The 12,941-nt window shown below is 50.9% G+C and overlaps 1 protein-coding gene across 1 annotated transcript in view; it reads left to right on the forward strand.

The window, feature by feature from the left end:
• The window catches only part of VDR (vitamin D receptor), a 58,144-nt gene that overhangs the window by 20,195 nt on the left and 25,008 nt on the right, over positions 1–12,941 (forward strand). The window contains exons 2-3 of the mRNA XM_055395695.2: positions 2,076–2,157; positions 5,400–5,547. Coding sequence (XP_055251670.1) covers positions 5,402–5,547 — 146 coding nt within the window. The 5' untranslated portion in view covers positions 2,076–2,157; positions 5,400–5,401. The remainder of the gene's footprint in view (positions 1–2,075; positions 2,158–5,399; positions 5,548–12,941) is intronic.

Genomic DNA, 12,941 nt, shown 5'->3' on the forward strand with positions numbered 1-12,941 from the left:
CAAAGTTGCCTGGGGAGGAGAGCACCACCTTTTGATGGGGTTTTTCCTGGATGAAAGGGGTTGCCAGGATGAAGAGAGATCTTGGCAGCTTTGGGAGCCTTGGGAAGAAAAGAGCCATGACATTCTTCCGTGGTGACCTGGGGATGGTCCTGTCCGTTCCTCCCTGACTTTGTGGAGGTGAGGGGAGTCCAGGGCTTACGGGGAGGAAACCACTGAGCTATGTCCCTTAGGAAAGATGGCAGAGTGGAGATGCGGGGCTCAGGGGCCTCGGCTCAGATCTGGGCTCCAAAGATAATCATCTTCTCTGTGCCTCAGTTTCTCCATGCCTAGAGGTTGTTGTGAGGATTATACTTGATCTTAGCCAAAAGGCCGAGAAGCGATTGTCGTGAGGATTAAATGAGTGAGTCCACAGGAGGAATCTGGAGCAGGGCGGGAGTGACTACTAGTGCCCCTCCCAGTGGTTATCACTGGGCTGGAAGAGTGGGGAGGAGAAGAGGGCCATCCTTTATCGGCCATTGCAGGCAGCCCATCCTTGCCTGGTCCCTGGCTCCACTGTTGGCCTGGCTGTGGGACCCTGGGCAAGTCTCAGAGTGCCCTACCTGGAGTTTGGTTTTGCCATCTGTAAAATGAGACTGCTCTGCATCTTGCAGGATGGTTAGGAGGTTACATGAGATCCCAGGTGGGAAGCTTAGCAGTCTGGCACATGGTAGATATGCACACACTTCCTCTGTAAGCTCAGGGATGGCGAGCTACTTGGATCTCAGATCTGACTTCTGAGTGTCTTAGGGGCTGAGGGCAGTGGTCCTTTCTATACCTGATTGGCTCTCACCTCAGACTTCCTGCAGAGTAAGCCAGGAGTCTGGGAGATTGCCAAGGCTGTGGGGTAGGATACTGAAGAGCCTGATTGGCTGGGGGCCTTGGGCAGCACAAGCAAAGGGAACAGAGGAGAGCCTGGGGGCAGTGGCAACATATCTGTGCCCTGCAGGTGTCTCCCCTCCACCCACGGTCCTTGGGAGGGGATCCGCCATGTCCAGGTTATCTCAGTAGGGTCCCCTGACGCTCTCCTCGCATGTTCCTTGGGCACACGTGGCTTAGGGGGCTGGCAGTCCTAGGACTGAGCCCAGGTTTGGAGGTTCCTTGGGCTCTCGCTGCCCCTGCCTAGTCAGACCACTAGGAGGCAGAGAAACAAAAGCTGAGGGTCTGAACCTTCCCCATCGGGGGGTTTGCCTTAAAGGCCTTTCCAGGGCTTAGGGTCAGGCACCTGTGTATCGCTACTTCCTATTGGTGTCAGCGAAGGGAGGAAGAGTGTGTGTGTGTGTGTGTGTGTGTGTGTGTGTGTGTGTGTGTCTGGGTAGACAAGTAGCGCTGGGTGTGGGTGAAAGTGGGAAGGGTGAAATTCGACCAGCCCCAGCTTGGTGACCCATCACACCACTAAGCCCCAGAGTCTGGACACCAGAGTCAGCCCACCTTCAGCCTTTGCCAAGGCCGGGGGTGTTGAGCATGTCTGGGAAAGAGCTAAAAGTGGCAGAAAACATCCTGTTTGAAAGCCGTGCATTGCTGTATTTAACCCCTGCAGCACCTGCTCCCAGTCTCCACAGACCGTACATCCCAGACACCTGTCTTTGGAGCCATCCCAAGAGGCCAGGTCTGACTGCACTGTCCCCAGCACCCAGGCGCCTGTCTCCTTCCCGCCCTCCAGAGCCTGCCAGGCCACCCTCTGGCCCTGCTCCTCCAAGCATCCCTAAAACCTGGGGTGGGAACAGCCGAGCTCCCGGCACCCTCTGCAGCAAGGAAGCTGCTTCCATCTGCCCTCCCGCTGGACACTGCTCATGACCCCCCTTAAGAGAGGGTGGTTCCCGGCTGCTGGCTGGGCTCCTGCCTCTTCAGCCCTGCCAGTGATGACATGGCACGTCTGCCCCCAACAGATCACTTCTGTCCAGTTTTCAGTCCCTCTTCTGAGGACCAAAGTCCCTGGAAAGAGGCTTACATCCTCCCTGATGGGCCCTCTAGAGCTCCAGTGGTGAGATCAACACAGGGCTGTACATAAAGCATTTATTTCCCTTTTTTCATTTCAGAGTCCTTTTGGTTGGAAGCATCTGTGAGTCCTCACAGAAGGGCACCCCTTGGCCTGACTTCCCTGTCCCCCTGCTCCTACAGGTGGGTGTTTCCTCCTTAGCCACAACCTCTGGGCTTTTTGTTTTTGAGGGGTGAGGCGGGCAGGGATGTTGGATGGGGGCAAATAGGAAGGCGGTGGTCAGAGGGAGGAAGAGATACTCCCTGCCTTTGGTAGATGTGGGTGGGTGCATCCTGTGTCAGCAGAGTACATGGCAGCCCGAAGCTGAGACCCAGAGCTGGGCCCAGGTCGGGGTAGGGGCTCAGAGGGAGGGGCTTGCAGACACCCAGGCCAGGACCCCAGGGGGTCATCAGCATGGCAGTATTTCCAGCCCAACTCCCATCTCCTTTGTCTTCCCTGCCCTCCTCAATCTCTGCCCTTCATTCCTAGCACTACCAGCTCTCAGGCCATAGAGGCCTGGACCTCTTCTCCACTTCTGGACTCGTCCTGGGTCCTGGCTTCTTGGTAGCAGCATGTAACCCTAGGTAGGGCTGAGTTGTCTCTTAATTCACCTGAAATTGTCCTGCTCACTGTGGGCCTCTGGCTGCTGGGTCCGGCCTTCGGCTGGGCCTAACCCAGTGCCTGGGGCCCCATTCCGGGGGCCAGCAACCTTCCAGACATCACCCCGTTACAGGAAGGCACAGCTGCAGTGCTGTGTTGTCACATTCTGCCAGCTCTCTTGCGTCATCACATCTTCCGTGAGCCCAGATGATGCTGAATACTTGTTAGACTGATTTGACCGATTTCCCTCCACCCCCACATTTAATTTCTCTTTTTTCCACCGAATCCACCAGATGTTGGCCACTGAATGACACAGAGTCTGTAGCAACATCACCATGACGGGGAGTTGCAACATCTCAGCTGACCTAGGGTTAAGCCACAGGCATCCTAGACAGTTTCTTCTCCTGGGGCCTCCGGGGTCCCTGCCCACTCTTTGGGTGTGTATGTCATGCTCCAGAAGCCTGGAGTCAGCATAGACTTCCTAAGGGTTGTGGGGACAAGGCTGACAAACTAAAGGCACCCTCTCTTTTATTTTTGTTTTAACGATTAGGCAATGTTTTATATACACAGATGAGCATATGAAACAGATAATAGTATTTTACTAGTAGTAGTAACGGGGCTTCCCAGGTGGCTCAGTGGTAGAGAACACACCTGCCAATGCAGGAAGCACAGGTTCAATTCCTGAGTCAGGAAAATCCCCTGGAGAAGGAAATGGCAACCCACTCCAGTTTTCTTAACTGGGAAATCCCACGAACAGGGAGCCTGGTGGGCTACAGTCTATGGAGTTGCAAAGAGTCAGGCAAGACTTAGTGACTAAACACACACACACACACACATACACACCATGATACCTACCACTCAAAGGAATTGAATATGGCTAGTATGTAAAGCCTCTGCAAGTCCTCCCCAGTCTCAGCCCATCAAAAGTTTCTGTTAATCATTCCTTTGTTCTTTTTTTTTTTAAGTGTTTCTCTGTCTCTGTGCATGTGTGTATATAAAAACATTATAGCTTAATAAGTATCAGCCTTACTATGACTGAGCTGGGCAACAGGGTCAGTCATTAAAGTTCCCAGGAAAAGAAAAGCTGAAAGAGAAAGTTGGAGGATCTGCTAGGTCTGCCTGTGATCAGGGACCCTCTACCCCTTCAGGACTGACAGTACCTGTCCTTATCTGTCCCACTTCCTTCCTTTAGCTTAAAATTCTTCATGGATTAATTTTTGCAATATTAACTTTGTTTTGTATATTTGGTAACTATAGTTGCTAGAGAACCTCAATGTTTGGGCTTCTCTGGGCCTCGTCTGTAACAAGTAATAATAGTAGTATTTGCAAGGAACTTCCCTGGAGGTCCAGTGGTTGGAACTCCATGCTTCTACTGCAGTGGGCACAGGTTCGATCCTTGGTCAGGGAACTGGGATGCTGCAAGCCTAATAACAACAACGATAATGACAATAATAATGATAATAGTACTTGCCTCATTGGAGTGAGTTGAAGATGGACTGAAAAAAGACCCTACTGGTCTTTGATGTACCTCGGCTCAGGTCAAGGGCCTAGTCATTGGAAAGAAGCTCGGAGCCCCCAAGGGCCCCCAGAAGCTACCTCTCTCAGTGGGAGGATGTGGCGCTGTGGTGTAGGGGGGATAGGGTGCTTGGCCCCTCACCACTGACTTTCTACTTGTTTTCCTTCTGTCCTGAGGGACCCTCCCGCCCTGAGGCCAAGGCACTTAAACCTGTAGTGACCCTTGTGAGGACTCAGTTAAAACTGGGAGGCAGCCCAGTCTGAAACCTTTCACCAGGCAGGAGGGACCCCAGACATAGCCCTGAGCTAGCAGCCGGCAGGATTGCAGGCAGCAGGTGAAGCTGAGGTCCCGCCTTGCCTAAGGGAAGGCTTGTCAGCTGCTTCCTGAGAAGACTCTCTCAGAGCTATTATATTTTGTCCCCTCTGTCTCTTTCCCCTCCTTCTTCAAGTGTGAAATCCATCTCTAGATGATAATTATTTATAAATATGCCTATTTATAAAAGCAGCCTCTGAAAACAAAATTAGTTCCTGTTATACGTCTCACATTACTCAAAAGGACATTCAGAACAATGTGTTGAACTTACATTGAAGGGAGAAGGGGGAGGGGGAAGGCTTTGATGACCTTGGTACCAGGACAGCAAGGACACCAGGCTGTCCATCCTGAGCCGCGGGGCTGCTTGGAGCTGGCATGACAGGGTCTGCTGTGGGCAGGTAATCTGTCCTCTTCCCCTCGCCCTCAAGGATAGAGGGGCTGAGTGTGACCCTGTGTGTACAAGGTTGTTGGAGGCCCCCCCTTCCCTTTTGGAGGGGACCCTGGGCAAAGAGGCCTCTGACCTGCAGCAGGCCCACTGCTGAGGAGCCGCTGAGGCCAGTGGTGTGCGTCTCATTCACAAGAACCCTCCTCACACCCAGTGAAGTAAAACGCATTCTTCAGATGAGGACAGTGGGACCCTGAGAGGCGGGACCCCTCACCCAGAGGAACCCTGCCCATAGGCCCCAGACACGGCCTCTGGTCCTCCCGGCTCTGACGCCAGGCCACGCCATGAGCATCGCCACAGCGCCCCCTGCAGACGTGCTCCAGCCTGTCTGGGGAGACCCGCGTCTGCTCGTGGCCGGCAGCCTCAGGGGAGTGAGCTGGTGGTACCCAGAGCCACGAAGGGAGGGCGCTGAGGATCCCGCTGAGGCCTGGGCCCTGGGGAGCAGCCTGACTTTGCTGAGCTCCCGGCAGAAGGGCTGCCAGCGGCCTCACCCCCGCCTGCTGTTCTTGCAGCCATGGAGGCGACTGCGGCCAGCACTTCCTTACCTGACCCCGGCGACTTTGACCGGAACGTGCCCCGGATCTGCGGGGTGTGTGGGGACCGAGCCACCGGCTTCCATTTCAACGCTATGACCTGCGAAGGCTGCAAAGGCTTCTTCAGGTGAGTCCCTGCAGGGGCGAGGAGTAGGGGGAGAGGAACGGGGTTTCCCGCAAAGAGACCCTGCGTGTTCTGTCTCCTTCCTCGACAGGCCCAGAAACACTCCCGTTCTCACAGCCCCTCGGGGCAACAGGGTCTGTTTCTTCCTCGTCTGCCCTCAGCTCCAGCTTGTCCTCTGGCCCAACCGCTTCCTGGGTGGAAGCAGTTCATGTGAACCCCCATCCTTCCATTACCCCTTGACATACAGCCCCCTCACCCACCCATGTCCTTCCAGAGTGAACCTCCTACCATTGATGATCAGAGCTTCCTAGTCCAAGAGACTGGCATGGCCTCCAGGAGGCCCAAGAACTTGGCCTCAGAGCACGCACCCCCACCCTCTCCCCTCCGGCCACCATCCAGATCAAACCATCCCCTGGAACAAGGGAAATGACATCCCTAGTTGGACCTCCATATTTGATCTGTGCACCATGACTTGCTTATCAAAGTTGGAAAGCTAACCTCAGAGTATGCAGGAAAACACAGGCATTCTGGTTTGGTCAGGGCTAGTTTTTCTGTGAGCAGCCTCTTCTTTTTTCATGTAGGCCCAGCATTACCAGTGCAAATTGTATGGAAAAGTCTTGGAAAGCTGGACAAAGGCTATTCCCATCTGGAGCCAGGGAGGGAGGAGAGAGAAGTGAGGAATGATAGGGTAGGATTCATAACCAGGAGAAATTAGCATTTTGCATATTTTGGAGAGAGAAACAGAATGGAGCCTGGAAGAAGGTGGCCAAAAATGAACTTCTATATAACAGTCTTGCTGGGGGTAAATAAAGCTAATGGCAGGGCTTTCCATCAAAGAGAGGAAAGAGCGAATCAAGTCCAGAACAAGGAATCCATTTCCCTAAACTGGCACTGAGGGCAGCGTGAATCAGAGGCCTCAGGACTTGTGTGGTGATCCCCCCACAACTCAGGGACCCCTGGGCTCTATAAAGACAGGCTCCTGACTCACCCGCCCTCTGTGGCAGAAACTGGCAGGCCTGGGGTTTGATTGCCTTGAGCCACCCTTCTTAGGCCCCTTAGAGTCTGAGCTGACTGATGGCCACTACTCCCTCCTGCAGGGTCTGGCATTACGGTCAGCAAGCTGCTTTTATCTTGCTTCCCTGTCCTCCGTCTACCTTATAACTTTACTGCCTCTGCCTTGATGACAGCCCAGGCTGCACTTTTTGAAAAGGCAACATCTCTGTCATTGTTTGGCTTGAATTCTGTTTTATAAATATGCACAGTTGATCCTCATTGTTTGTGGAGTCCACATCTACAAATCTGACGACCTGGTAAACTTTACTTGTCGTGCCCAGATCAATACTTGCAGCACTGGTGTTTCTGGACACGTGCAGAGTGGAGAAAAATTGCATCTCTCATTGCACACATTCCCAGCCAAGGCTGAGCCAGACATTCTGCCTTCTGTTCCAGCTCTCATGCTGTGAACCAGTGTCCTCCCTTGGTTTATTTAGTGCCATCCTTTTTGCATCTTTGTACTGTTTGATAGTGATGTCACTGTGTAAGACGGCACCCAAGCACGGTGCTGAAATTCTATCAAGTTCTCCTAAGCACATGAAAGCTGGAAAGTGCCTTACAGAGAAAAGACATGTTTGACAAGCTTTGTTTAGATAGAGCTGTTGGCTGTGAGTTCAATGTTAATGAATCAACGATATGTATTAAATGAAGTGAGTTTAAACAGATGACACACATGAAACAAAATTATTTACTGATGGATTGATTGTGACCAGAGGCTCACAGGAACCTAATCCAAATTCTCCTAGGAGCGATGATTCAATATTTGCTGATTCAGCATTCATGGTGGCTTTATGAATGTAACTACCACAAATAACAAGAATAGACTGTTTGTAATTTCTCCTCCTCTCTCCCCTCTACATACTTCTCCTCCTTTGCTTCATCCGTAAACTATTTGATAATCTTCCACTTTAGTCTATTTCAAATAGCTGTTTGGGAATTCCAGTTGTATCTGTCTGCAGAATCCTCATCCTGGGTAGGAAGGCCTCTGTCAGAAGGAGGTCCTTCTCTGTGTTGGGTACTGCATCCTTGAGAACACAAAGAGAGCACAAGTCCTTACTCTCCAGAAGCTCTCTCAGCCCTGCAAGAGCAGTTCTCAAGGAAAAAGCATTGAGCCACTGACTATATTGTAACCCCTGGGGTATAAGCCCATTTGACTATTTAGTGTTTGATTGACTTCTAAATCAAACTAAATCCCTCTAGAAGTGAGTTGTGGTCATTTCAGCAAGTCTGAGACTCATATCAAACCAAAGTGTGATTATGGGGGTTGGTTGGTTCTATTGACCTATGGTCAAGAATTAGAGACCATTGCCAGCCAGTTACTCCTGCAAGCCATTTCATGTTGTTTCTACTTCCTGCTCCTCTGGAGTACATGCAATCCACAGGGAAAGATGCTATTTCCAAAGGTTGGCATGGATGGGCTTCCAGGTGGTTATATGTCTTGGTAATATGTTAGCCTAATATGTTAAAAGGCAAAGACATCACTTTACCAACAAAAATCCATATAGTCAAGGCAATAGTCTTTCCAGTAGTCATGGATGGTTTTGAGAGCTGGACCATAAAGAAGGCAGAGCTCCAAAGAATTGATGCTTTCAAACTGTGTTCCTGGAGAAGACTCTGAATACTCATTGGAAAGAGTGATGCTGAAGCTCCAATATTTTGGCAACCTGATGCAAAAAGCCAATTCATTGGAAAAGCCCCTTATGCTGGGAAAGATTGGAGGCAGAAGGAGAAGAGGGTGACAGAGGATGAGATGGCTGGATGGCATCACCTATGGCAATGGGCATGGACTTGGGCAAACTCTGGGAGATGGAGAGGGACAGAGAGGCCTGGTGTGCTGCAGTCCATGGGGTTGCAAAGAGTAGGACACACCTAGGTGACTGAACAATGTTAACAACCAAATCCTAAGCAAGAGCCACAGGGGGAAATGTGTAGATCTACGGTAAAGCATAAATATACAGATAGATAGATAAAGATATATATAGAGAGAGTGAGTGACGATCTGTGGATGAATCTCTGGTCACAAATGGCTTTGTCCAGATTCTAATATAAGGGAAGGTGTAAAGAATGAGAAGAAAATCAGAAAGACCCCCTTTGACGAAGAGAATGAAGAATATGGTGAAGTTTAAAATCCTTGCCTGGAAGGCAAGCCTGAGAAACAGATCTCCATTTGCCACATTGTCGCCTTCCTCATCAGGACACCGTGAAGCTGACATGTGCAGCAAGCGCCAAACTGACAAAGACGATGTGGAGCAATGCCTCCTTATTTGCGAGCCCTGGGGTGCTCAGGGACCTCATTAATGATGGGTTCGGGGAAGTGTAGGCTGGTGAGGATCAAGGAACATGAGGAATGTTCTGGCTCTCAGGAAGTTTCCCCAAGTGACATTTGCAGGAGCTGTAACTTGAGGGGAGGCAGAGAAATGGGGCCGGTGTCCAGCGACTCAAAGTGCTTAAAGACAGTAGAGTAACTCGAGAGGCGAGGAGTGGCCGCTCAGGGTGCTCCTTGGGCACCAGTGAATCAGCCACCAAGAGGGCAGTGTGGCTAGAGAGAACTTCATCCAGGTCAGCTTGGCAGCTGCTCGAGGATGTGACTGGAAGAGAATGAAGGGGGTCGTGTTCAGAGCAGCCAAGAGTGATATTTGGAAGTTTGGGTGGAGAAGCCAGATATTTGGAGAGGGAATGCCACTGGAGGTGTCAAGAAAGGCAGCTCCCTGGACATGAGGAAGGTCATACATTTAGTTCTGGTCAGTTTTATTTCTTTAGGAGCCCAGCTCTCCTCAGGGCTCACTGGTGTGAATTCCCTCTCAGCGCACCTTGGGAATCCCCTCCGTGTCCCGGCAATAGAGGTGCCCGTGGGGAACATGGGCAGAGGTCACCCCCACTTCCAACCTGCCCATCTCAGGTCCTGCCTCTGTCCTTCTCTGTCCTACATGAGTCCTTCAAACAGCACCTGCTTCCTGCCTGTGGGCTCTGGGGGGGCAGACTTTTGACACCTGCTTCAGCTGGAATTGAGATATGGTACATTCATGTTACGGAGAAGGCAATGGCAAGCCACTCCAGTACTCTTGCCTAGAAAATCCCATGGACAGAGGAGCCTGGTAGGCTGCAGTCCATGGGGTCGCTACTAGTCGGACACGACTGAGAGACTTCACTTTCAATTTTCACTTTCACGCATTGGAGAAGGAAATGGCAACCCACTCCAGTGTTCTTGCCTGGAGAATCCCAGGGATGGCGGAGCCTGGTGGGCTGCCGTCTATGGGGTCGCACTGAGTCGGACACGACTGAAGCGACTTAGCAGCAGCAGCAGCAGCAGATTCATGTTAAAGACCATATTACATAAGAATCCCAGAGGCTTTGGAATCCAACCAATCTTGATTCTAATGTCAGTTTTCACACTTTTTAGCTGTGTGACATTAAACAAATTATTTAACTTTCCATTGCCTTTTTGTAGCACCTGTAAAAGTGGGAGGATGCCTATCCCACTAGGCTGCTGAGAGCATCAGAGAGAATATGTAAAGTGCTGGAAGAGAAGGTGCTTGATAAATGGTGCTTTTTATCACTGTTCCTTTGCAGTTTCTAAGAACAGATAGTCCTCTCCTATCCTCTATTATAGGACCTGGAACATATGTAACTGTGATATGTCAGCAAGGGTCTCTGGTTAAAGGTCCCCAAACAGGAGTTAAAATCAGATATGAGAAAGTAAGGGCTTGTCCAGGGAGCTCTAGAGACTTTCATGTCTGTCAAGAACGCTGTGGGACCTGATTGGCACTCAGAGAAACTGGGCATTGGTCACTGTAAGTCACAGAGGGCTGTGGGTCTAGACATCAGAAGCAACAACATATGAAGCGACGAAATGTTTCGAGCCTCTCTACCTGTAGAACCCCACACCAGGCATGCTGAGGGTAAGTGCAGACACGCTGACTGCTCCCAGGGTCTCGGATTCTTATGGGAAGGTTCCATGCTGCTGTCTTCAGCCACCAGTCAGGACCCCTCCCACTGCCCCTGCCTGCCAGTCCCTCTCCCTTCCCTTTATTTAGTGCTTGAGCACTAAAGGGGCAGTAAAGGTCCCGCTTCCTTCACTTAATCCTTACAACACCGCCTCTGTAAGATTGTCTCCATTTTACAGACGTGGAAACTGAGACATGAGGAGATTAAGTGACTTGCCCAAGGTTGTGGGTTAGCATTTAATCCCAAACAGATCCATGTAACCAAAGCCTGCGTTTCATTTAAATTTTTTAAATAGTTATAAAGGGTGGTGTTTACTTGTTGCTGTATTTGGTCCTATGGATAACTCCTGTGAATGTTTTGTCTTTTTTTTAAGATGTAGACAGTTCAAAATGGGACATAAGTGAAAAATAAATCTTCCCAATCCAGTTCTCAGGTCCCTACATGAGACTGGTCTACCCATTTCCAGGATGAACTCCTGGAAATGGCTTTACTGTGTGAATAAAGCCTCCATGCACTTTACATACTGGTAGACACAGGCAGATCTTGTTTTATTGTGTTTTGCTTTATTGCACTTTACAAATGTTGTGTTTTTTACAATTGAAGGCTTGCGGCAATTCTGCACTGTCAAATGATAACTAATAGTTCTTAGTGAGAAAATATTTTTTAATTAAGGTGTATACATTGTTTTTATAGATGGAGTGCAATTGCATACTTAACAGAGCACAATACAGCATAAACATAACTTTTACACGCACTTGGAAACCAGACATTTGTGTGACTCACTTTATTGCTATATTGGCTTTATCACGGTGGTCTGGAACCAAAACTGCCATGTGGCAATATATACCTGTCTTGCTGAATTGCTCTCCAAAAAAGAGGCCTGTGCTCCTTACCATCAACCTTCCTTTCCTTAAACTTGGCTTTTCTTTTTTAACTCACCTGCTGAGAAGCCCTGGTGGTCACCACACACAGTGAGCCCCGTAGATCTCACTATCAGACCACACAGACCTTTGATATCAGGAGCTCTAGCAGGTGCCTGCACCTGGACCAGGCTCTGGAATTTCTCTGACACTGGAGCTGCAGTAGAGACACAGCTCAGAGCTAGCACTTGGCCCCGGTCTTGGGGATTACAAGTTGTGTCTCTGCTGGCACGGATCAACTACTCAAGAAGGACCCTCCCAAAAAATAAAAATAAAAAAGAAAGACCCTCCCGTCCCAGGCCTGAGACCCTGGCCCACGCGCCTGATGCTTTTGTGAGCTGCCTGTCTCATGCTTTGGTGAACTGGTCTCTGGCAGAAGAATCGGTCAATGTCCTCTCTCACCCTGGCTTTCTAGAAATTGCGTCTATATTTAGCCTGGTTGCACCACCACTGCCCCCCTTTCCTGAGCTGGGGTGTAATTGCCAACCACCCAGAGGATGAGGCTGAGAGTGCTGCTGAGGAAATGGGCTCCCATGGAAACCTGAGGCTCTTGTTTCTCAAAACCAAACCAACTCACAGGCAATTAGCTTTGGGAGGAAGGCAGGGCGGGGTCTGGATCTTGAGGACAAAGCGCAGAGCCAGAGCTGGCCAGTCTGGCTGCCCTGACTCCTCATGGGCAGAGACCAGATGACAGCCACATGTGTGCAAGTGCCCTTAGAAGGCGGCAGAGTGGGACGAGCTAGTCTTTGGAGCCCAGGCAAACGGTCCTGGCAAACAGCCGACATGCCTGAAGGGCTGGCTGCAGAACCCAGGCCCCGGGAAGGGCCTGGGTCTGCTGTTGGAGTTGGTGAGGGAGGTTTCTGCCCCCACCCCCTGCCCCGGATGCCGAGCCCCACAGCCCAGAGTGTGATGATGTTCTTCACGACGCACAGCCTCTGTCTCCCCAGCCACTATCCAGCTCCTTGCCTCTGATTCTGTCTGTAGAGGAGCTGAGGGAGGGCTGGTCACTGCATGTTTTCATAATAATAATTTTAGAGCTCCATGCATTCATAGGCTGCTTTCTGCTTTGCTCAATCAATGTGGAGGCATAGTTCAAGGCTGGCGGGTTCCAGGACAAGGGGTGGCAAAGGGTGAGAAGCACAGGCTGCGTTCTTGCCCTGGTCTGAGCCCTGCTGTGAGGCCATGTGCTTGGCCACATCTTTCTCCCTCCCTTGCTCTCCCGCTCCTTTCTTCTCGCCCCCGACCTCCTCCTGTCTCTCCCCGTCTCCCTCCTTGTCGTCGTCTCGGGCCTCTTCCTCCTTCTCTTTCTATCTCAGTTCTCTTGGGCTTCATACTCTGAGTACACCGTTGAACACAAGGAGACGGGCCCCCGCCCCAGCATCTTTTAACCCAGTTCTGCACGCTGTGGAGTCCTACCCCGGCCTCTTCCGAGTCTACTCCTGCTGTCGGGCAAAGTCGGGCTGAGCGGCTGTCTCCAGC

This window comes from Moschus berezovskii, chromosome 6, assembly GCF_049115385.1.
Source record: "Moschus berezovskii isolate FMDL1 chromosome 6, NW_MosBer_1.0, whole genome shotgun sequence".
In the NCBI taxonomy this organism is placed as follows: domain Eukaryota; kingdom Metazoa; phylum Chordata; class Mammalia; order Artiodactyla; family Moschidae; genus Moschus; species Moschus berezovskii.